At 40.9% G+C, this 24,387-nt stretch overlaps 1 protein-coding gene across 3 annotated transcripts in view; it reads left to right on the top strand.

The window, feature by feature from the left end:
* The window catches only part of Rop (Syntaxin-binding protein Rop), a 341,037-nt gene that overhangs the window by 279,634 nt on the left and 37,016 nt on the right, over window positions 1-24,387 (top strand). For all 3 annotated transcript variants that reach the window (XM_067137314.2, XM_067137313.2, XM_067137315.2), the window contains exon 10: window positions 2,313-2,500. In XM_067137314.2, coding sequence (XP_066993415.1) covers window positions 2,313-2,500 — 188 coding nt within the window. The remainder of the gene's footprint in view (window positions 1-2,312; window positions 2,501-24,387) is intronic.

Here is a 24,387-nt window from a genome sequence, read left to right as displayed (position 1 = left end):
CCAAGGCCCTTTCAGGGGCGCTAAGAGCCGTGTTTTTTTTTTTTTTTTTTTTTTGTCACAGTTCAGCACCTCTGTGAGTGTCTCTGAAAATTAAGTCAAATTCCTTTATTTGGTTTACCATTCTTGCGATGGAACGAGTAGACCTCTCCAAGATAACTTCTATTCATCCCACAGGGGCTGTACCAGAAATGGAAAGCATTTTCCCAGTGGGACTTCCCATTGACCTGTCATATTTTCTTCCACGGAAGGCGATGTAGCCAGCGAGGTATCGAAATCCCTCTGCTGAACAATCAGGTGTTGCTGTAGATTGTGGCACGGTTTTCTATTGCAATGATACTATGAACACAGAAATTTCACTCCAGCTACTATTACACTGGTCATGCAACTAACGAAAAGAAAATAAGTGCACCTCACTGCACGAAACACAGGAACTTAACAGAGATCTTACAGAAACAAACTACGACACACACACACACACACACACACTCACTCTCACTCACTCTCTCTCTCTCTCTCTCTCTCTCTCTCTCTCTCTCTCTCTACGCAAAATACAGTAGGCCACTATACAAACCAACAGCAATATACAATATACGGAAAGAAATTACGTATAGATATTATGTGGAAATCCTTTCTTTATAAGACAGACAGCTATAAACAATGATATAAGATACACATGCAGTTGTATGCAACGCAGTCACGGTGCAAGTGATAAATATCATTATGTATCCATATTGAAGATACTATGTGTAGGATGCTAATTAGTTTATAATTCACCTATTCAATACATAATTTTTTTTAAACAACTAGGAATTTATCTTTATTTCCATATGAGACATGTTTCACCTTATCATTGAAGGCATCATCAGTCACAGTACTACCTCAAGGCATAAATCAGGTACCTGATTTGAAATTAAATTATAAATACTAAGGAATAATATTGACATAATACAGTAGGGATAGTCAATGAGAAAACAATATTCAGTAATAACTATTTACAAGGGGGCAGTGTATGGGAAAGATAAATGACTGGTACCAATAGGTAAGATCACAGGGTACTTAAGTGTCCAGCAGCAGTGGTCCATATGAAATTTGACATTACACTAACAGAAATGTTAGCAAAATGTTACTAAAATTTCAATGAGAAAAACAATGTTCATTAATAATATGGAGTTAAAAAGGATTATATTAACATATTTACATGGGGGCAGTTTAAGGTAAAAGATACAAGTAGCCGGCACCATGTGTAAAACCACAGGCCACTTCAACAGTGTCCAGCAGTGGTGGTTTGACATGAATTGTTGACGCTACTCTGTTAGAAAATTTAGGAAATTACAAAGCTTATAATTATATTTACATGGGAGCAGTTTGGGGAGAAAGGATACAAAATGTCTGGCACCATGTGCATAACATTAATTTTTGCCGTTGGTTGGTGATCACAGTATTGGCAAGGCAACTAATTAGCATCCTACATTAAAACAACTTGTAAAAAAAAAAAAAAGTTATTTAATTGTTGCTTTGCATTTCTTGTTTCAATCTCTTCGTAATCGACCAAAGGTTGTTTTAAACCACAAATTTCTCCATTTGTGCTGCTTTCCTCACATTAACAATACCACATACAATTGAGAACAACACAACTGAAGGAAAACAAGTGACTAACTCTGCCACTAGCAAAGCATTCGCTGCTTTCTTTACCTGAATGCAGGGATTCAAGAAGTTTGACTATAACTAGACGGGTGGTACATGCATAGGAAGTCCTGTAGAGTTGTTAATTAAAATTTTGGTGGGCTGTAGGCCTACATATTGATAGAAAATGACTGCATGCACGTAGATCAGTTTGTTAATACTACGACAGTAGTGGATGGAGGTCAATGATCCACAGTCCAACTCAGGAGCTCCCTGGATAAGGGTGACAGAAGAAGAAAAAGAAGAAGCAAGGGAGCTTACTACCTTATTTGTGTTGCTGCAAATTTTATATAGACTTCATGACCACTTTTGATTTTACAATACAGCACCCCTATGTTCCACAGCACCTGCTTTGGAGAGCTCTGCTTTGTATGTTGAACGATGAATTTCTTTACCGTTTGTCACTGAACTGTGAATCCTGCTAAGAAACTTCCTCCTTTAGATATAAGCAAAAATTTTATACTTTTTACCTTTCCTTTATTGAGAGAGCTTCTTGTTTATCCTATTTCTACTTCTCATATCTTGAACTATTTTCATTTCATGAGGAAGGCTCATAATACAGCAGTCCAGAGGCTTTCTAGCTTAATAATTTTGTTTGTCATTGAATAGAAACTTTTTTTTTAATATAGGGGAATCGTAAGAAGATCTACCAGGTTCCTCGAAAAGAACGCATTACAGAACAGACCTATCAGATGTCTCGATGGACACCTGTTATTAAGGATATTATGGAAGAGAGCATTGAGGACAAGTTGGATCAGAAACACTTCCCCTACCTTGCAGGCCGTTCTGCTCCTTCAGGATACCATGCACCTACCAGGTATTGTATTCATTCTTGATTGTTGCATAATTCCATATTACTACAGAGGCAAAAATGAGCTGAAAAGGAGATGTTTAATTCAGCTGTATGGGCTGCTTTGTTTTACTTGCTGGGTGTGCTGCTTAGATGGTCATTGCTGAAAATGCTTGCGACCTGGCTCACAAGACTATCAAAACAGTGACATTTATTAAATTATATAATAGTCTGCCCAAATGTAGTTCATACTGTCTATTTTTGTACTGATATTTTTCCAAACAAAGTTTATTTGGAACTGAAAATTGGTATAACTTTCAGATTCTTTTTTGATATCCTTTCCTTGTGTATAAAATCTTCTCTTTGTCTCAGCTATCATGGAGTGAAAGGTTGGCCTTCTTGGCTAATCCCGTAACTTTTATGTGTGTGTTAAATTCTGTCAGGAGGTGATATACAGATCAGGTAGACATGATTCAAACCAATATGTGTATGCCATATTTTATTATCTATGGTAAGGAGAAATTTTGTTGCCATGTTAAAGTTGTGTTTCTCTTCATCCTGTGTGGCTGCTTTTTGTGTATCATTTTATGTATGAACCTGTCCATATGCTTGAAAACTAGCAAGTGCTGAGGAAAAATGAGCATTTCTAACTGTTCTCTTTGTCTCTAGTAATTTGTATGTTAGCCAGCATCATGATTCAGTATAATTATATGCAAAACTTTTCATGATTAATTGTGTGCAGCACGAGTTGGGGTGACCTGAAGAAAATGTACTTACTAAAATTATCTTTATAGGAAATTCTTGATAAAAATAATGCTGAATATGATTACAGCATAAAATATTTAAAATATTTATATTGACCATTCAAAGTGAAAGCTCACTCCAAGGACTATTTTGAAAAAGAGTAAAATCAAGAAAAGTATTTCCTTTGAACAGATTTTGTTTGCCATGCAATGAAAATAATGATGGAGTTTTAACATGATTATGAAGAGGATAGAAAAACTGGAAAACAGAACTGTTCAAACTTCACAAATGAAAAGAATGAACATAAGTGACTTAACTGACGGAAGAGCAGGCTATACATCTGAGAGTAGGTTGACATTAAACATTCGGTAAACACAGCTGTTAAAACTTGCAAAGGAAACTTACATTCATAATAGCACAAGAAAAGAAAACATATAACTAGGCTTATTTCTTGAACCAACAAGAATAGACTTTGCTTTGCTGCAGATATCTTCTTGCAAATTCTAGCCCTTGAAGCATCTGCAAGAAGGTTACCTTTTCTGCCACACCTTTAGCCTTCTCCACTGCATCATCTTCATCGTGTGTAGTCCTCCAGTATTTGATCTGTCGCTTAAGTGCAGCCAGTATCCAGTATTCGGGAGATAGTGGGTTCGAACCCCATTGTCGGCAGCCCTGAAAATGGTTTTCCATGGTTTCCCCATTTTCACACCAGGCAAATGCTGGGGCTGTACCTTAAGACCACGGCCGCTTCTTTCCCAGTCCTACCTCTTTCCTATCCCATCGTTGCCATAAGATCTGTCTGTGTCAGTGCGATGAATTGTTAAAAAAGAAAGTAGTTGATCTATAGCTGGGACCTCAGCAGTGCTCAAACTATTGTCAAAACTTGATAATAATTAGTCAGTGTCAGCTGACTTAGATGCAAGCTGGTCGATTGTCTCATCCTCCGTTAATGCAAGCAAGTCTTCATTGTCACCATCTTCACCTTCAGTTACAAAACCACACTTTCTGAGGCAGTTCTGAATGGTTGATATGGTTGTGTGTCTCTGAGCTTCAGCTGCAAACTGGATAGCTGGTAGATCATTTAATTTAATATTAGATGTATTGTCAAGCAGTCCTCCATTCTAATCAGCTGCTTGTGTTGGGGATATTTAAAAGTATGAACGATGTCCAGATCCAGTGGTTGCAGTTGACTTGTGAAGTTGGAGTGGGGGTGAACATAAATAACTCACAGCCTTCACATTTCTCAGAAAATTAGTGTACTTGTGATGAGCAGGCATTGGTCAATAACCAGAAGAATCGGTCTGATTTTGCAGCCTATTTGCCGGTCCAGATGTGGCGAAGATTACAACATAAGTTAATTCTGCATAGTATATTTTCATCACTGCAGCTATTAAAACAGGATGATTTCAAAGCAATTGTAATTATGCACCACAGATTTCTCTAACAAGTTTGATCGCATCAACATTTTACGTATCCAGTACAGAAAACGAGCAGAGTGACAGGATAGAGGGAGAGGTTTTCCATGGTAGGTACCCAACAAAAGAAAAGGACCACCAAACGATAGCTCAGATAGACAACTATATTAAATAGATAACCTTGCACAATACACACAGATTAATATAGGATTGAAAAAAGTCCGAGATAAACATGGATGGAGATAATATTTTTTTTTTTTGCTAGTGGCTTTACGTCGCACCGGCACAGATAGGTCTTATGGCGACTATGGGATAGGGAAGGCCTGGGAGTTGGAAGGAAGCGGCCGTGGCCTTAATTAAGGAACAGCCCCAGCATTTGCCTGGTGTGAAAACGGGAAACCACGGAAAACCATCTTCAGGGCTGCCGACAGTGGGATTCGAACCCACTTTCTGGATGGAGATTATTAATACAACTCCTATTTTCATTACAGAGAAACAAAGTTTGGCGATTCACTAAATAAAGGGGAGTAAAAAGAACTACTAGCCAGGATTACTTTCAATTTTCAAAATAGTTCACACATTATCATGTCATATAACATCCTTTTCAGGAAAACAGACGTAAACTTTTCAAAGAACAACATTTTACCATGACAACAATAATATTTGGCCACAATCTAAACAGAACACCTCCAGAGTGTTTACAAAAGTCTAACAGTCCAAATGAAAAAAGGAGGGAAGGGTAAAAGGAAGACAATAACATCAAGGATAAGAGAGGAAAACAAGGTAGGGATCTGACTGCACAAACTTGAGAGAGTTCATCCACCCGTTACTGTCCTCATTTGAATGCTTGAATAAATTATATCGACGTTGGTCACCCTTGGTCCACATTAATTCTTTTCATGATGAAAAAATTTAAATCAGGAGAAAACAGTAAGAGTTAAGGCACAGATCAAGGCCTTCAATAATTAGAGTGAATAAACAGCCAGCACGCCTGAAGGGCTTAGTTTAGAGTTCCAATAATTAGCATATGGAATTTTTAGCTCACCCGCATCCAATGATGTTAAGTTTCCACCTGGACGGAATAGAAATCCGCATCGCATGGCAAGCCGCACAAGGTCAGTGGCCCGTCCACCCACACGCACACACGCGCGCACGCACACACGCACACGCACGCACACACACACAGAGAGACACACTCTCGATGCCAGGGTGGTTAGACAAGCAAGGTTGTCCCTTATATATATGCAAGGAAGTGAAGACTAGTAATTTCGAGAAGGTTGAGGTGACGTAGCAGATGACGTAGGTAGTGGTAGGTAGACACAGAGAGACAGTCAGTATGCAGTGAGTTACGGGAGCGAAGAGACGGGTGAGCACAAAATATGATTAAACCAGAAATACGTGGAAGGGTAGATGGCATAAGCAGCTTAGAATATTTGAAGTAGAAAGTAGATGATCCGGTAGAAGTGTAGATACAAAGATATTGCTGGAGTATGTAGAGACGTAGATGCAAAGATTATTCCAGAAACTCGTAGAAACGTAGATACAAAGGTTAATGTAGGAGCACGTTACACAGATGAACCAAGGTACTCCTTGGAAATTACAGGTGTCATCCAGGCATCTGAATTGGCTCTGTTCTTTACTTTGTATTGGTAGCTTTCTTATGTTTTTGAAACACTGAGGCTTGTTAAATTTTCCAATAGTAACTGGAGGGAGCTTTTGTCTTCCATCAACATTATAGCCAGAAGAACTGTAACCCTCTGCTTGGATTTTATGCCACTGTGGCATGGGTTACCTTTGAAGGTTATAGAAAAGTCCAGGATTGTCAGTGTTGATAATGTCTTTCTCTTTGTGACCTTCAGTTACCTGTGGAAGTTGATTTTTATAGCCACTGACTGTAGCAGGATCAACAGCTGCACTCTCCCGAAAAACAATCAAGTAAATGAGACTATCTTTTCTTGAATAAGTCAATCCAGCTGTATGATGCTCTAAAGCCGTCGATCCCAAGCTGTGCAGTGATATGTAGCTCATTTTCCTTCATATGTGATCCCTCAGTGTTGGCAGTCCAGGGTTGCTTAAACCAACTAGCAAGGATAGTCTCAAACTCCTCCAAAGGTGACACCTTCATAGATTTGCGATGTTTTCAGAAGTAAGGGCCGCATTGCAAAAAACTGTTTTCTATTTCCACTTGTTTCATCACGACTGTGGTTTCTGTGAAAATATGTAGACAGAGTCTTGCAACCAACTCTATGGGCATCCTCACATGGGTATCAACTTGTTCCAAATTTTCATTTTCTCCTGCAGAGAAAAGGCGCTCTAATTCTTCTCCATAAGTACGTGTTCCACAGTGTTTTACAACTCGCTAAAGTTATTTAAGAATGTAATTCACTGCTCAGAAATATACACATGCCAACTGCTTTATTTTTTAAAACTTTGATTCCTTGCTGCTTTGATTTGTCAGACTAACTATGCGCTGCAGTTCTCTCTCACTAAGCCATCGATGTATCAATTATTGCCATTGTTCTCCACAACTGCCAGTAGAAATGTATGTAACGTTGCAAACAGAGTCATTCTGCTCACCAGTAGGGAAGCACATTCCAGCCAATAACTTGTAGGATTGAGATTGTTCCTTAGCGCGGGAGATAAAATCCTAGCACATTTTCGAGGGAGTCTTAAAACAAGGATAGAGAAAATTTTAAATTAGAGATTGAAAATTCAAAATTTTACTGTAAATAGGGGAAACGTGAAGAGAATTCAATAGCAACTTGTTCTATCCAACTTGCTGGTCTTTAAGATAGTGCACCATTTCACTACCACCGACATTGAGAGCCTATCTTGCTGAAAGTAAAATTGCTTATCTGCATAAAGTGTATGGTATTATGGGTTTAGCTGTTACGAATACATTCTTCAAGCATAAGGCTATTCACTGCTGCATATGGGAGGCTAGGGGTACCAGATCCATAATAGACTATATCTTAACAGACTTCGAATTCAGGAAATCTGTTAGGAATGTACGAGTTTTCCGGGGATTTTTCGATGATACAAACCACTATCAGATCTGTAGTGAATTAAGTATCTCTAGGTCTAGCGTAGAGAAAGTGAAATCTGCCTGCAAACGAATAAGGGTAGAAAATCTCCAGGACAAGGAAATTAGACAGAAGTACATGGATATGATTAGTGAGAAGTTTCAAACAGTAGACAGTAAGCAGGTTCAGGATATAGAAAGTAAATGGGTGGCATACAGGGATGCTGTAGTAGAAACGGCAAGGGAATGCCTAGGAACAACTGTGTGTAAAGATGGGAAAAGGCGAACATCTTGGTGGAATGATGAAGTGAGAGCAGCTTGTAAACATAAAAAGAAGGCTTATCATAAATGGCTCCAAACAAGGGTCGAAGCAGACAGGGATTTGTACGTAGATGAAAGAAACAGAGCGAAACAAATAGTTGCTGAATCCAAAAAGAAGTCGTGGGAAGATTTTGGTAACAACCTGGAAAGGCTAGGTCAAGCAGCAAGGAAACCTTTCTGGACAGTAATAAAGAATCTTAGGAAGGGAGGGAAAAAGGAAATGAACAGTGTTTTGAGTAATTCAGGTGAACTCATAATAGATCCCAGGGAATCACTGGAGCGGTGGAGGGAATATTTTGACCATCTTCTCAATGTAAAGCGAAATCATCCTGGTGGTGTTGCGAACAGCCAAGCTCATGGGTAGGAGGAAAATGATGTTGGTGAAATTATGCTTGAAGTGGAAAGGATGGTAAATGAACTCCATTGTCATAAAGCAGCAGGAATAGATGAAATTAGACCTGAAATGGCTTCATAGAGTAGTAAAATTAGCATGGAGTGTTGGTAAGGTACCTTCAATTGGACAAAAGCAGTAATTGCACCTATTTATAAGCAAGGGAACAGGAAGGATTGCAACAGTTATCGAGGTATCTCATTGATTAGTATACCAGGCAAAGTATTCACTGGCATCTTGGAAGGGAGGGTGTGATCAGTCGTTGAGAGGAAGTTGGATGAAACCCAGTGTGGTTTCAGACCACAGAGAGGCTGTCAGGATCAGATTTTCAGTACGCGCCAGGTAATTGAAAAATGCTATGAGAGGAATAGGCAGTTGTGTTCATTTCATAGATCTAGAGAAAGCATATGACAGGGTACTGAGGGAAAAGATGTTCGCCATACTGGGAGACTATGGAATTAAAGGTAGATTATTAAAATCAATCAAAGGTATTTATGTTGACAATTGGGCTTCGGTGAGAATTGATGGTAGAATGAGTTCTTGGTTCAGGGTACTTACAGGGGTTAGACAAGGCTGTAATCTTTCACCTTTGTTGTTCATAGTTTACATGGATCATCTGCTGATAGGTATAAAATGGCAGGGAGGGATTCAGTTAGCTGGAGATGTAATAAGCAGTCTGGCCTATGCTGACGACTTGGTCTTAATGGCAGATTGTGCCGAAAGCCTGCAGTGTATTATCTTGGAACTTGAAAATAGGTGCAATGAGTATGGTATGAAAATCAGCCTCTCGAAGGCTAAATTGATGTCAGTATGTAAGAAATTCAGCAGAATTGAATGTCAGATTGGTGATACAAGCTAGAACAGGTCAATAATTTCAAGTATTTAGGTTGTGTGTTCTCCCAGGATGGTAATATAGTAAGTGAGATTGAATTAAGGTGTCGTAAAGCTAATGCAGTGAGCTCGCAGTTGCGATCAACAGTATTCTGTAAGGAGGAGGTCAGCTCGCAGATGAAACTATCTTTACATTGGTCTGTTTTCAGACCAACTTTGCTTTACGGGAGCGAAAGTGGGTGGACTCAGGATATCTTATTCATAATTTAGAAGTAACAGACATGAAAGTAGCAAGAATGATTGCTGGTACAAACAGGTGGGAACAGTGGCAGGATGGTACTCGGAATGAGGAGATAAAGGCTAATTTAGGAATGAACTTAATGGATGAAGCTGTAGCATAAACCGACTTCGGTGGTGGGGTCATGTGAGGCGAATGGAGGAGGATAGGTTACCGAGGAGAATAATGGACTCTGCTATGGAGGGTAAGAGAAGTAGAGGTAGACCAAGACAACAGTGGTTAGACTCGGTTTCTAACGATTTAAAGATAAGAGGTATAGAAATAAATGAGGCCACAACACTAGTTGCAAATCGAGGATTGTGGCGACGTTTAGTAAATTCACAGAGGCTTGCAGACTGAACGCTGAAAGGCATAACAGTCTATAATGATGATGTATGTATGTATGCATGTATGCATAAAGTGTGCTAATAGGCAGTATGGATGTGTGGAGTATGCCAAGGTGTACTGGGCTAGTAACCGTGCCCTTGGACAAGGTCCAGTTAAAGCTCTTGATCCCAAATGAGTTTGTTTCATGGTTGGGACCATGTAGCTATTCACTTGCATTTGAAGAACCTCACTGTTGGCAGCCCTGAACATGACTTTCCACAATTTCCCATTTTCACATAGGCATGTGCTGGGGCTGTACCTTTAGCTAAGAGCACAGTCCCCTTCCCTTCCCTTCCCTTCCCTTCCCTTCCCTTCCCTTCCCTTCCCTTCCCTTCCCTTCCCTTCCCTTCCCTATCTCATCGCCATAAGACCTGTCTGAGTTGGTGAGACTTAAAACAATTTTTAAAAATATTGATCACAGCCCTTGCCAAACATTTAGCTCAGATGAATTGACGGCTTTGTCCACTTTAATGTTCAGACTTTTCTGACGCCCGTTAAGCACAATTATGATGTTTTACTATTTCGTTTGGATTTATATATTATGTTTCAATAGACCAAACCATTTTCCTCTGCAAAATCTACCCTGTCTGAAAACCCGTTCCAGTTAACGCATTCTTTGATTAGGGTTATTGGTATTCTTGGTGTGCAAAATTTCCTTTTTATAAATTCTTTTTAGTACTCCATGCCATATGATGATGGCATGTAAACAAATCTCTGGTGACACATTTGGTGTTTACCTGACAAAATTAAAACTCGACAGTAGGTTACCTGATAGTTTTGCTTTCTCTGCCACCTGGTGAAGTAAAACGGAAAGCCAAAATTTATATACAGGCACTGCAGATGGTGCCGACCCTGTGGTGTAGGGATAGCATGCCTGCCTCTTACCCGGAGGCCCAGGGTGCTGTTCCCAGCCAGGTCAGGGATTTTTACCTGGATCTGAGGGCTGGTTCGAGGTCCACTTGGCCTACATGATTAGAATTGAGGAGCTAACTGATGGTAAGATAACGGCCCTGGTCTAGAAAGCCAAGAATAATGGCTGAGAGGATTCACCGTGTTGACTAACGTCACCTCATAATTTGCAGGCGTTCAGGCTGAGCAGCGGTCGCTTGGTAGGCGAAGGCCCTTCAAGGACTATAGTGCCATGGGATTAGTAGTAGTGCAGATGGTGTCAAATAAAATGCCTCCATATGGTAGCTGGAGTAATACGATTAACATAACAAATTAACTGTCCAGTTTACTCTCTTAAGAATATGTAGTGTGCTAGACTTGCTAACCCGTGTCTCACATATGTATTGTTTACAGACTTCTGTGATGCGCGTGTATGCTGTTGCAGTATCATATCTGAAGAAGCAGGATGTGCTGCTGTGTAACATCTGTTATCATAAACACACACGATTGTCCGTCTTATTGGTAGTTGTACCAAACTCTCATTGCCATCTGCTGTTGCACCAGTAATTAAATCCAGCTCATCTCATTTTCTTCTTCTTTTCCCTGGCCGTGTTTATGCCTGCAATGTGGGCACTTCTGGGTATCGCTCAAGGTCTGCTCTTCTGATCCATAGAGAGAGAATGCTCCCACTTATTTTTCTGAACTACAGGTGATTTCAGCTGTTTGCTACATGTTGCTTTTGGGCGTTCTTCGCCTCCCCTTCATTCTGCAGTGGCAAGGGGTTTCTGTACAGGATGATCTTCATCACACCACTTGATGTGCCCATACCTACAGAGTTCTCTCCTGCAGTTTCTGACCCATAATAGTAGTGATTCTGAAGGATCCTCTCACATGCTTAGTACCTGCTCAATCGGTTCGAGAAACACTTGCAGACCACTGCAACATTCACATCTCTGTGGTGTACATTTGCCAGTTTTGTGTTTTCTGCCTTGCCCAGCATTAGAAACCCTACACAAGGGCAGGTCTGACAACTGCCTTGTAAACTTTCCTTTTAAGCTTTATGATTATCCCTGTGTAATACAAGGCATCTGTTGATCATTTCATCCAGCCAACATTGATACAATGTTTAACATCACTGTCAGGTGATGCATCAGTGATAATGACAGAGCTGAGATAATTGAACCTATTAGTCATTGGTGATTCACCAGCAGGAAGACAGTGATGTGCAGGCCAAACAGTTCTGGTTCTTTTAAGTTGCAGAACATGTAGCCTGTCTTTTTACAGCTGATCTTATGTCCATTCTGTCCATGTTCTTCATTGTTCCAAGGTTGCCTCGACAGCTTCATTCATTTTACTGACGAGAACATATCATCTGCTCTAAAGCAAGCTCCATGGAAGTTCTGGCATCAGCTGCTCTGTCAAGTACACAGTTAAAAAAATTAGGGGAACATGTTTTGTAACGTCTGGTATGTGAACGTTAATTTGGTAGATGGGGTTGCAATGGTTGTACAACATACTTTGAGACCTTAGCTACTCAGGGTATGTCGAATCGAAGTTATATTCCATCTGTAGGCGTAGCCATGCACTAAACTGTCAGATGATTCCTCAAAACAAAGTGAGTAGCGATGCGTCCATGTGTCGTTGCGATGTACACAGACTACTGCGGTCATTTGAGCAAGTTGTACGTCAACCAGCACATCCCACGAGACATTGTAACGAGGTTCAAGTCGCAAGGGTTGTCACTTTGATCCAGGAAGGATGGACTTTTCATCTTGTTGCTGTTGATCTTAATGTCTCTCCGTCAGTTATTCAGTGCTTGTGGAATCGCTACAGTGAGACAGGCCAGTTCACAAGGAGGGTTGGACAAGGTCGTGGATGCACGACAACCCCACAGGATGACAGATACCTGACCATCTGTCCGTTGTGGCATCATTCGGCAACTGCCAGAGAACTGCAACTAGACCTCAGGAGGGTCATTGGAGTGATGGTGTCTGACCAGACAGTACGGAACAGGTTGAGAGAAGTGTCCTTATGACCCAGATGTCCTGTTCAAGTGCCCCGTTTAACGCAGCAACATCGCACAGCTCTCCTTCAGTTTGCCCATACCCATATCAACTGGCAACTTCGCCAGTGGAGACCTGTGTTGTTCACTGACAAGTCCAGGTTTCTCCTGACACAGCATGATTGACGTCAACATGTATGGAGACGCCGCGGTGAGCAGTATGTGCCAAATGTTGTCCAGGAAGGCGACCAATTTGGACGAGGTTCTGTGATCATGTGGGGTGGCATCAGTATTGATGGCCGTACGGATCTTGTCGTCATCCGTGGTAATCTTACCGCTGCGGGGTACATCGAGCAGATACTGCTACAGCATGTGTTGGTTGCTGCATATGGTGTTGGTCCTGAATTTGTACTCGTGCACGACAATGCCAGGGCTCATGTAGTGCGCATCACCAGAGCTGTCTTGCGAGAACTGGACATTCAAGAGATGGAATGGCCAGCGGCGAGTCACCTTAATATCATCGATCATGTGTGGGATGGGCTTGACAGAAGTGTTTGTGAGCATCCTGTTCCACTACAGACTCTCCAAAACCTCGAACAGGCTCTCATTGAAGAATGGGACCTGATACCGCACGGTGACCTCCATCGACTTATATGGAGCATGCCACGTATGTGCCAAGCTGTGATAAATGCTCGTGGAGGACATACACCATACTGAAGATCTCCAACTGTGATAAAATTCCATCCTGGAGGACTGTTATCACTTTGTTTTCGCCCCTCTTTGAACATTTCCGTTTGTGTTCTGAAAATGAACGCTAATCCATCAATGTTCTTTTGTATACTTCAACGGTAAAGAATAAAGGTTTAGTTGGTAATGAACCTGGGTGTGAGGTATTGTTTTGTGGAGCATGGCATATGTTCAAAAACATGTACCCCTAATTTTTTTGAATTGTGTGTTAATGACAATGAACAGAATTGGACTCTGTTGTAATCCCTGATACCCACAGACTTCAATGGGCAATTTTCAGAGGAACCTGAACTAATTTGGGTGATGGGATGAACATACATGTCCTGAATCAGCCTTGCATACTCCTCAGTGATGTTTTGGTGTTGCAGTACTGCCCAGATGATCTCTGTGACAATGCAGTCAAAGGCTTTCTCCAGGTGATGAACACCATGTGGAGCTCCTTACGTAGTACATATTGTTTTATCAACTGAGCAGAGTGACCATGCATGTTAACACACTACTGCCATGGAACCAAACTCTGAATTCGGGTGTTGAGTGGGCTCAAACTCTACAGTCAGCTGTCATGAGAATGGTTTTCTGTGGTATGCCCTCTTTTACTTCCAGACAAATGCTGGAACAATCAGGCCACAGCCACAGATTCCTTCCACCTCCTTCCCCAGTTTCATTCACAATCATTCATTTCAACTTCATAAGCTCCTCAACTGAGGTTGACATCAGGAACAACATCCAGCTGTAAAAAACATGCCTTATAATTTCATATTGCCTCAACCTGACCCCTTATCAGGAAATGGTTAACTGGACTAAGTGGTAGATATCCATTGCATCTCTACCAAGATGTGTAGAGTCTGAAGTGCATCACTTATTGACATACCAGATGTGAAACACCACTAGTTCTGATGTATATTGATTGTATTTCTGTTACTATTTACAATAACACGCTCGCATATTTTGAGGAGGGTGTGATGTGAGTTAGATGCCCCTCTAGTTCCCACATTATCTGACATCTCCCTTCTGCTTGAAGATGGGCATGAGGTAGCTTTTGACAAAACTGTTCTAGCACAGCCGCACCAGTAAAGGTCTTATTAAACATCTCAGTCTGCCAGACATTTCCATCTACACCCAGCTCAGATGGAATGTCATCAGATTACATTGCTTTGCCATTTTTCATCTTTGACATGGCTTCTTGGAATTCTCCTGGGTTGATCTTAGGTACAGGTCCTTGAACAGGAAGCTATGGGGCCAGGCTGAGTAATTCGGGCAGTACTGCATTGGCCTTCTGAAGTGATGAGTTCGATCCCAGGTTAGTCTGGTGTTATTTAAAGGTGCTCAAATACATCTGCCTTGTATCGGTAGATTTACTGGCACATCAACACTAGAACCGTGAATGGGTCACTTCCTTTCATGTAACAAGGACATTCAAAACATTGAATGTTAATTGAAATTCAGAGTCGAATGTGTCCAATTAAAATGTGACAAGATGTCATGTTGTGAAAACCATTAAAATTCTGTTTGTAAAATAGCTCAAATTATAGTCTTCGGTGTTACTGTCAATAGGATGAAAATGTTATGCACACATTACTTAACTGCTGTGTAACTTTTTGTAGAATGCACAGGCTGGATGCAAATCTTAGCTGCGTCATGAGTGGAGTAACGAGTAGGTAGAATCTCTGATTCAAACTGCCCAAATTGGTTGAAGGGTTGTGCCACAATTTGACAGTGAAGGCGGCCTCACCTGTTCTGAGCGGTCTGGTTCACCTTGAGTGGCAGTGCTAACTGTAGACTTCTGCTGCAGACTTTCGATTAAGAAATGGCGCTATTGATTACTAAATATTAAGTTCCTGAGAATTCTAACCTATTTATTTAGTATTAAACAGAAAATGAAAATCTTAGCATGAAGTACAGTACAAATATCAAACGTGCATTGCTGTCTTTACAGTCTAATGACACTTGAGGAGCATATATAGTAGTCTTTAGCTGTGCATTTGCTACAAACTGTCTTTCTGCAGGCATGACACTTCACAAATGACTTGTTTTCAGTGCCGTTAGTCTTTACTTGACTAGTGTACTTCTCTTATATACTAATGCAATCCTTTATCGAACACTCCACCTTTACAATTACAAAATGTCTGTCTTTATTTTAAGACAACATTATTATATTTCGAGACATGTTTCATCCTCGTTTAGGACATCTTCAGTTGAAGTACAAGACACCTTAAAATATAGCAAGGGCATCTTCAGTTGAAGTACAAGACACCTTAAAATATAGCAAGGGCATTAAAAACATTGAATGTTAACTGAAATTCAAAGTCGAAGGAGTTCAATTAAACTGTGATGTATTTGACATGTTATGAAAACCATTAAAATTATGAGTAAATAGCACACATTGTAGTGTTGTAAATTGACAGTCACACCGAAGACTACAATTTTGTGCTGATTCAAAGATACAATTTTAATGGTTTTCATGACATGTCAAATATGTCACATTTTAATTGGACGTATTCACCTTTAAATTTCAGTTAACATTCAATGTTTTTAATGCCCATGCTGTATTTTAAGGGGTCTTATATATTGTCGACTGAAATCCTCAAGGAGGACGAAACATGTCTCGAAAGACAATAATGTTGCCTTAAAATAAAACAGACAATTTGTATTGTAAAGATGGAGTGTTTGATAAAGGATGTCACAAAGTAATCACAATCGAACGACACTGCTTCACTTACAAAGTGTGTTCACTCTCTTGTAAGCTGCCCGTATTTATGTCAGGCCAGCCCAGCTGCTCTGAGTTGAGCACCTCTGGTAAAGATGTATCTTCTATGGTTTAGCCAGCATAGGTTAAAAATCGTTCAGATGACAGTTTTCTTTTCGACTTGCTTCACTTAAATCATTAGCTCGGCTTTCTTTACTCATAGATGAATGTTTCTCTACATAAACCTTTCTCGAGAAACGCTTAATAGAATCAAAATACATCCAGTTGTTGTTGAGATTAGCTGTCACAGACAGTGTGTATTGAGGACTTTATTTTACACTAAGTAGAGATTCATACATGAAATGTAAACTCGTTGTAGTAATAACTTGAACTGCAGCCTAAAACTGGTATGAATATTGTTTAAACAAATATGGGAAGTTCCCTTTAAACATTCAAGTTTCTTGTTCTTGTAGTTTAAACAGTAGATGCCAAACTTCATTTTCTTTTCGTTGAATAACGTCAAACAATTTGTCCGAATACATGATCTACAATGGCGTTTCTTGTGTGTTAAGAAGTGAAAATGATATCATTAGGATTTACAAAGCAAGGTAAAATAATGACTGAGAATGATGCTATTAGTATTGTTAGAAGAGTTGATTTTTCAATGCAAGACAAAACTATGTACTACCGGACGAGTTGGCCGTGCGCGTAGAGGCGCGCGGCTGTGAGCTTGCATCCGGGAGATAGTAGGTTCGAATCCCACTGTCGGCAGCCCTGAAAATGGTTTTCCGTGGTTTCCCATTTTCACACCAGGCAAATGCTGGGGCTGTACCTTAATTAAGGTCACGGCCGCTTCCTTCCAACTCCTAGGCCTTTCCTATCCCATCGTCGCCATAAGACCTACCTGTGTCGGTGCGACGTAAAGCCCATAAAAAAAAACCAAAAGCAAAAAAACTATGTACTAGCAATCGAGCATTATGTGCTGAATAGTATTACTGTGAAATAGTCTTGTATGTTTCCAAGTTACATAAGTTTGTGTAGAAGTTATTAGAGGGATGTAGGATATGTCATTTTATACAAAAGTACACAATTTAAATGTTATTTGCTGCAGATTCCTCAACTATGATCACAATATCAACAGTCGCTTACATATGCTTGCTTGCTTACTTTTATCAACATGATATTCCAGGTGCTATCAGAATCTTTTAAAGATGAAAACTTAACCCAGAATCCTAACAATAAAATAATCAAATAAGGCAGGTATTATACACTAGCAGAAATGGAAAGTGTTACACCATGAACACCTTGACCGAATGCCACCAAACTGATACCCCCAGTATTTCCACCATTCTGCGAGATATATTGAATGAAATTTCATCTTCATGCGACATATTTGTTAGTACTGGAATACGCCATTCCTAAAGATGGCAGCTAGTGTGTGCACGTGATGGCTGTTGGGTTTGTCTAACGTTACTCTCTCTTTTCAAGTAGAGTTTACAACACAGCATGCCTAGAGGATGTGCGCGGGCAGCTTATTGCCATCTTTCAGACTTTGTGAAAGGTCGAATCATGGGCATGAGGAATATAGGAGTATCATACCAACAAATTGCGCAGACAGTTGGCTGTAGTGCAATGACTGCAGAATGAGTAGTGACGAGATAGACTTAGGACAATAGTGTGGCAGGAAGAGCAGACACGGGTCCTTTTAGAAGGACTACACCATGAGAAGATCGTAGGATTCATCGGCTGGCTCTGACGAACAGACTGATGCCAACAGCTGAAATCCGGGCAGAGATTACATGCAGAGTGTCACCGTGAACAGTCGGGAACAGATTACCGGAGACTGGAATGGGATCTCAAGTTACCATGTGTTGTTTACCGCTGACACCAAACCACAGACGACCGAGACTTGCATGGTATAGAACCAGAGTCAACTGGGACATCGAGCGGCATCCTGTGGTGTTCAGTGATGAGTATCGCTTCTGTTTGTGGAGGTCAGATCGATGTGAACGTGTCCGTAGATGACCTGGTGAAAGGTCACAGGAAGAAGCGATTATCAAGGCACATACCTCTCCAATTCCTGGAATTATGGTGTGGGGAGCAATTGGATATGACAACAGGGCAGATTCGGTACTTGTTGAAGGGGGACTAAATGCTCGCCAGTATGTGGCAGGAATCGTAAACCCTGTTGTCATACCCTTCATGACGAGGGTATCAAATGGCATGTTCTTGCAGGATAATGCAAGAGCCCACACCACAGATCACACCAGAAACGCCTTGATGATTGTACGGATCATTGGCTGACCTGCACATTCCCCTGATTTGTCATAGAGCATGCCTGGGTTGTCATACCAGCTTCCAGCCAGCAATGTTCATAAAGTGATGAAACATGTGTTTCTGGCATGGCAAGAAATCCCTCAAGATGACATTCAGGGTCTGTTTGCTTCCATGACACACCAAATACAAGATTGTATTCATGCCTGTGGGGGTCATACCTCATACTGATGATGGTGATCGACAGTTCTGAATGAGCTGAAAGTAATACTTGTTATGTGTGACCATCTCGAAAAGGTTTGATAAATATCAGAGTGGTACTTTATGGTGTAATCTTGCCTGCCTGGCGACTAAAAGGGGCCCAAGGGGCTCTCAACTTGGGAGCGTGGGTTGGCGACCACGGGGCCCTTAGCTGAGAATTGGCATTGCTTCCACTTGCTTGTGCCAGGCTCCTTACTTTAATCTATCCTGTCCGACCTCCCTTGGTCAACTCTTGTTCTTTTCCGACCCTGATGGTATTAGATCATTCGAGGCCTAGGGAGTCTTTCATTTTCATGCCCTTCATGGCCCTTGCCTTTCTTCATCCGTTACTTCATTTTTCGAAGTGACGGATCCTTTCTTATTTCTTCCTTTTTCTCTGTCTACCCGCTGTGGGTGGGGGATGCAGAGAAGAATACACCCACGGTATCCCCTGCCTGTGGTGAGAGGCGACTAAAAGGGGCAACCAAGGGTTGATTGTATTAGAACCATGAAACTACTTTTGATTAGTACCATCACGCGGGGAACACCATGGGTTGCCTGTACCACTATATTAGGTATGAAATAGGTTTGTGATTGGCAGCAGCAGAGAGTGGGTCACTGTAGGTTTCCAGTACCGTGAGTTGTACCCTTGTGAGCAACACCACTGGTCTGGGCATTGCCTGTGATTAGTACCACTATATGAGCAGCACCGTGGGTCTGCTTTGCCTGTGCTGAGTACCCACTATGTGAGGAACACCACAGGAATACTGGTACCTGTGATTAGTACACCTAGGTGAGGAACACCATCGGTTTGAGTTGCCTATGTGTGGCGCCACTATGTGAAAAACACCATAGGTCTGCATTACCTGTATGACGTCCAATACTTGTGAGTAGTACCATCATGTGTGGAACACTGCGAGTCTACGCTACTTTTGATTAGTACCCCAACAACACAAATACCATGGTTCTCCTTTACTAGCGATAAGTACAATTATGCGGGGCTGTTGACCTGTATTTTGGACCCCTTTAGACAACAAGCATCCTCGATTCAGGACTGTGCTTTAGAAGTGGTCTCTTGGTCAGAAAACTATTTTTTATGATAGTTTTTGGGTGGGATCCACTGATTATTTTAAATTCATATCCATCCATTCATTCTTCATGCAATTTTTATTTTGGTCAGTGGATGATTTAAAACTTTTAATTTGGCATTTCATTTTGTACCATGAGGGGCTGATGACCTAGATGTTAGGCCCCTTAAAACAACAAGCATCATCATCATCATTTCCACTAGTGTGTTTAACAAATGACAATTTTTAGTAACTTCAAATAAAATGAACAAATCACACTTAACTACAATAAGAATACAAGGGTTGGAGTATAAGTCATGGCAACTATTTTTTAAAATGCAGATCTACCAGACTAATGGAGATAAACAAATGGGAGCGGGGAGCGTAAGGTGCTGTGGAATGTATAATGACGAGTAAGTTTACTAGGTGTGGCGTGTAAAGGGGGGAAATTGTCTGCCATGAAATCCTTGTGTTGCATAATGTTTATTCTTGGAGAGTATTGTAACCTTTGTGGTAAACCCTCAAAATAGTCCCCTAGATAGTCTACAACACCTTGCCAATGATGCGGGAGACGTTGAATACCAGTCGCCTCACCCTGTGTGACTTTTGCAATCTCGTGTTTCACAGAGTTAGCAAAGCCCCCTCATGTCCCAACTGTCGCCCACACAATGGTTCTTTCACTTTGGGATGAGGTCAGAATTGCACGGAGATAGGTCTAGTGAGTTTGGCGGGTGTTACAGTACTCCCCACACCCCTAATGACACATTGTAACTGTTTCTGCAGGAATATTCTGCAGTATGTTGCTCTCTCTCTATGTGGAATGAAGTGACATGCGATCACATGTCTGACATCCTAAGCCACACTGACCATCAGCTTTATGGGGGAAGGGTTTAGCTGGAATTTCTGTCTGCTTGGTGATCTTGCTTGTCGCCATTCTGCAGACTGGTGTTTGAGCTCTGGTTCATACACCCCGGCCCTGAATTCATCCACGGTCGCTGTTCCTTCCAGCATTAACTCGCATTCCTTTTAATAGCGTACCAAGTGGTCAGAGCCTATGGTATATTGTGTCAATGTTTGCACGTGTAAAAGGTCAGATAGCAGGGATGTGTATGCAATCAAAACAAAAGTTGGGGTCAGGGAACAAAACATGTGAAGGCACACCACGCTATCCCCTTCCCGCATGCGGTGAACAAGTGGGGAGCTTGCCCGTCATAGGTTATAGCTTGCCCATAGAAAAAAACACCACACATATCAGAGTAAAGCATATCTGATCACTCTGTAGATATAAAACTGATATTTAAAAGCAAGTAATACAGTGGTGTACATTTTCTTGTTTCATATTTTTGACAACTCTTTAACTATTTGTTGAACAAATTTTCTATGTCTGTCACTTTTAATATTAATAATGTGTGCTATGTTTTTGTTTTAATTGTTGAATTCTGTTTGGTTATATTCCCAATTTTACCATAAAAAATTCTCGTTAGGAAATAACAAATTACAGATGAATTAGTGAAAAATGGGAGGGTATGTATAGGTACTGTAAGGCAGAAACAGGTTCCACGAAGGACAGTCCAGAAATCATTAAGGAACAAGGGGAGTTTGTATCTGAGGGTCTGTAAAATGCAGAAGTATTCAGTCAGCAGTATGTAAAGATTTTTGGTTACAAGGATAATATCCAGATAGAGGAGGTGACTAATACTAAAGAAGTATTAAAATTTACCTATGATAACAATGAAATTTAAACTAAGGTACAAAAGTTGAAAACTAGGAAAGCAGCTGGAATTGATTAAGATTTTGGGTGATTTACTAAAGACAATAGGTTGGGATATAGTACCATATCTGAAGGACTTGTAGGATTCCAGCATGATATAGCAGACATCCTGGATTCAGGAGGTTAAATGGATTGTATCACGTTTGACTTATCTAAGGCATTTGATAGGGTAGATCATGGGAGACTACTGGCAAAAATGAGTGCAATTGGACTAGACAAGAGTGACTGAATGGGTTGCTATATTTCTAGAAAATAGAAGACAGAGAATTAGAGTAGGTGAATCCTTATCTGGCCCTGTAATAATTAAGAGGGGAATTCCTCAAGGCAGAATTTTTTGACCTTAATGTTTTCCTATTTATATCAATGATATATGTAAAGAAGTGAAATCAGAGATAAGGCTTTTTGCAGATGATGTTATTCTGTACAGAGTAATAAATAACTTATAAGATTGTGAGCAACTGCAAAATGACCTCGATAATGTTGTGAGATGGATAGTAGGCAATGGTGTGATGATAAACAGGGTTGAAAGTCAGGTTGAGTGTTTCATAAATATGAAAAGTCCTTTCAGTTTTTGTTACTGCATTGATGGCGTGAAAGTTCCTTTTGGTGATCATTGTAAGTACCTAGGTGTTAATATAAGGAAAGATCTTCATTGGGGTAATCACATAAATATGATTGTAAATAAAGGGTACAGATCTCTGCGCATGGTTATGAGGGTATTTAGGAGTTGTAGTAAGAATGTAAAGGAGATGGCATATAAGTCTCTGGTAATTAAATGTCGTATGGCTTTTGGTGCCGGGATATCCCAGGACGGGTTCGGCTCGCCAGGTGCAGGTCTTTCTATGTGACACCTGTAGGCGACCTGCGCATCGTGATGGGGGATGAAATGATGATGAAGACAACACATACACCCAGCCCCCGTGTCAATGGAATTAACCAATTAAGGTTAAAATCCCCGACCTGGCCGGGAATTGAACCCGGGATCCTCTGAACCGAAGGCCAGTACGCTGACCGTTCAGCCAACGAGTCAGTCTCTGGTAAGACCCCAACTAGAGTATGGTTCCAGTGTATGGGACACTCACCAGGATTACTTGATTCAGGAACTGGAAAAAATCCAAAGAAAAGCAGCCCGATTTGTTCTGGGTGATTTCTGACAAAAGAGTAGCATCACAAAAATGTTGCAAAGTTTGGGCTGGGAAGACTCGGGAGAAAGGAGACAAGCTGCTTGACTAAGTTCCGAGCTGTCACTGGAGAGATGGCGTGGAATGACATTAGTAGACTAACGAGTTTGACTGGTGTCTTTAAAAGTAGTATGAAGTTAAAGCTGGAATTCAAGTGGACAAATTGAAGCATATATTCATTTATAGGAAGGGGAGTTAGGGATTGGAATAACTTACCAAGGGAGATGTTCAATAAATTTCCAATTTCTTTGCAATCATTTAAGGAAAGGCTAGGAAAACAGCAGATATGGAATCTGCCACCTGGGCAACTGCCCTAAATGCAGACCAGTATTGATTGATTGATTGATTGATTGATTGATTGATTGATTGATTGATTGATTTCAGCCTACTTGAGGTCAAAACATGTTTGGTATTAGTTTTTATGGTGATAGATGTTGGGTATGAATATTTGTACAGAGGCTGCTCAGTAAAGACTGGTTCTATTACTCCCAATACTTCATTTCAAAAGATTGCATGTTCAAACTTTTGTCCATTTCAAAATACTCCCCATCCAATGCTATACATCTGTCCCACCACCTTTGCCATTGTTGGAAGGCTTGCAGGAAACCATTCTGCGACAGTTGCTTCAGATGATATGGATATAGATTCCCTTAGGGTACCTGAATTATTTGTCCCAATTGTGTAAATTTGCTTCAGAACTGCCTCAAGCTTTCACTGCCCGGATTTCACTGTCAAATAGATATCCCTTAAGGTCCTTTTTGGCCATCGGGTAGAGAAAGAAAGAGCACATTGGGCCAGGTCAGGATTGTAAGGTGTATGGTAAAAATACCATATCTTGTCAGGAACTCGGTAACTGCAGTAGCGACATGAGGCATGGCATTACCACAATGGAGATTCCACCACCCAACAGAGTTCTTCCTTTTCTGGGAGGATATGATCCTTTGTCAATTGGCGAGAATGTTCTTGTAATACTCTATGGTGACTATAGTGTGTCTTGGGACTGTATGAGTCTGCACCATTCCGTGATAATCGAAGAAAGTGATGCCCGTGTCCTTATTTGCTGATTTCTGCACACATGCCATTTTAGGGGCTGGTTGGCCACGTTTCATCCACTTGTTGCTGCTGTGCTTGGATGCAGGATCATAACAATACACCCACATTTCATCTGCAGTGATGATATTGTCACCAAGGATCACCTTCATCTTTAACATATTGTTTCCAGTAGAGGCATACATCAACATGAACCTGCTTCTGCACAGGAGTAAACAGTCACGGTACCCATCATGCACAAACACATGATGTGCAAATGCAGAGTTTATTTTGTGGAGGTTTCCCTGAAACCTGCTCTCCCCTAATGGCCATCAGCACAATCTACATTGCCTCCGACATGCTGTCAATTCTAAGAAGAAAAAGAGACGGCAGGGAGGATTGGGAATAAGTGATTCAGAAGGAAGTCCCCATGCTACCAGGCTAGATGAGGTATCATAGCGATGTAATCGGGTAGTAAGGGTGAGGACAAAACCACATAGACAGAAATAAACATATTGTAGATAGCACATGCAAGGATGTGGGCTGGAAGATTCCAGGTTATGTTTGTAAGGATATGTATCATGCACAAGTCATGTCCATTTTCCTGCAGTGTTCATTTTCGGAGGGATCAGCCATCTTGG

Source organism: Anabrus simplex, chromosome 1 (assembly GCF_040414725.1).
Source record: "Anabrus simplex isolate iqAnaSimp1 chromosome 1, ASM4041472v1, whole genome shotgun sequence".
Lineage (NCBI taxonomy): Eukaryota > Metazoa > Arthropoda > Insecta > Orthoptera > Tettigoniidae > Anabrus > Anabrus simplex.
This window is presented reverse-complemented; position numbering and strand designations above follow the sequence as displayed.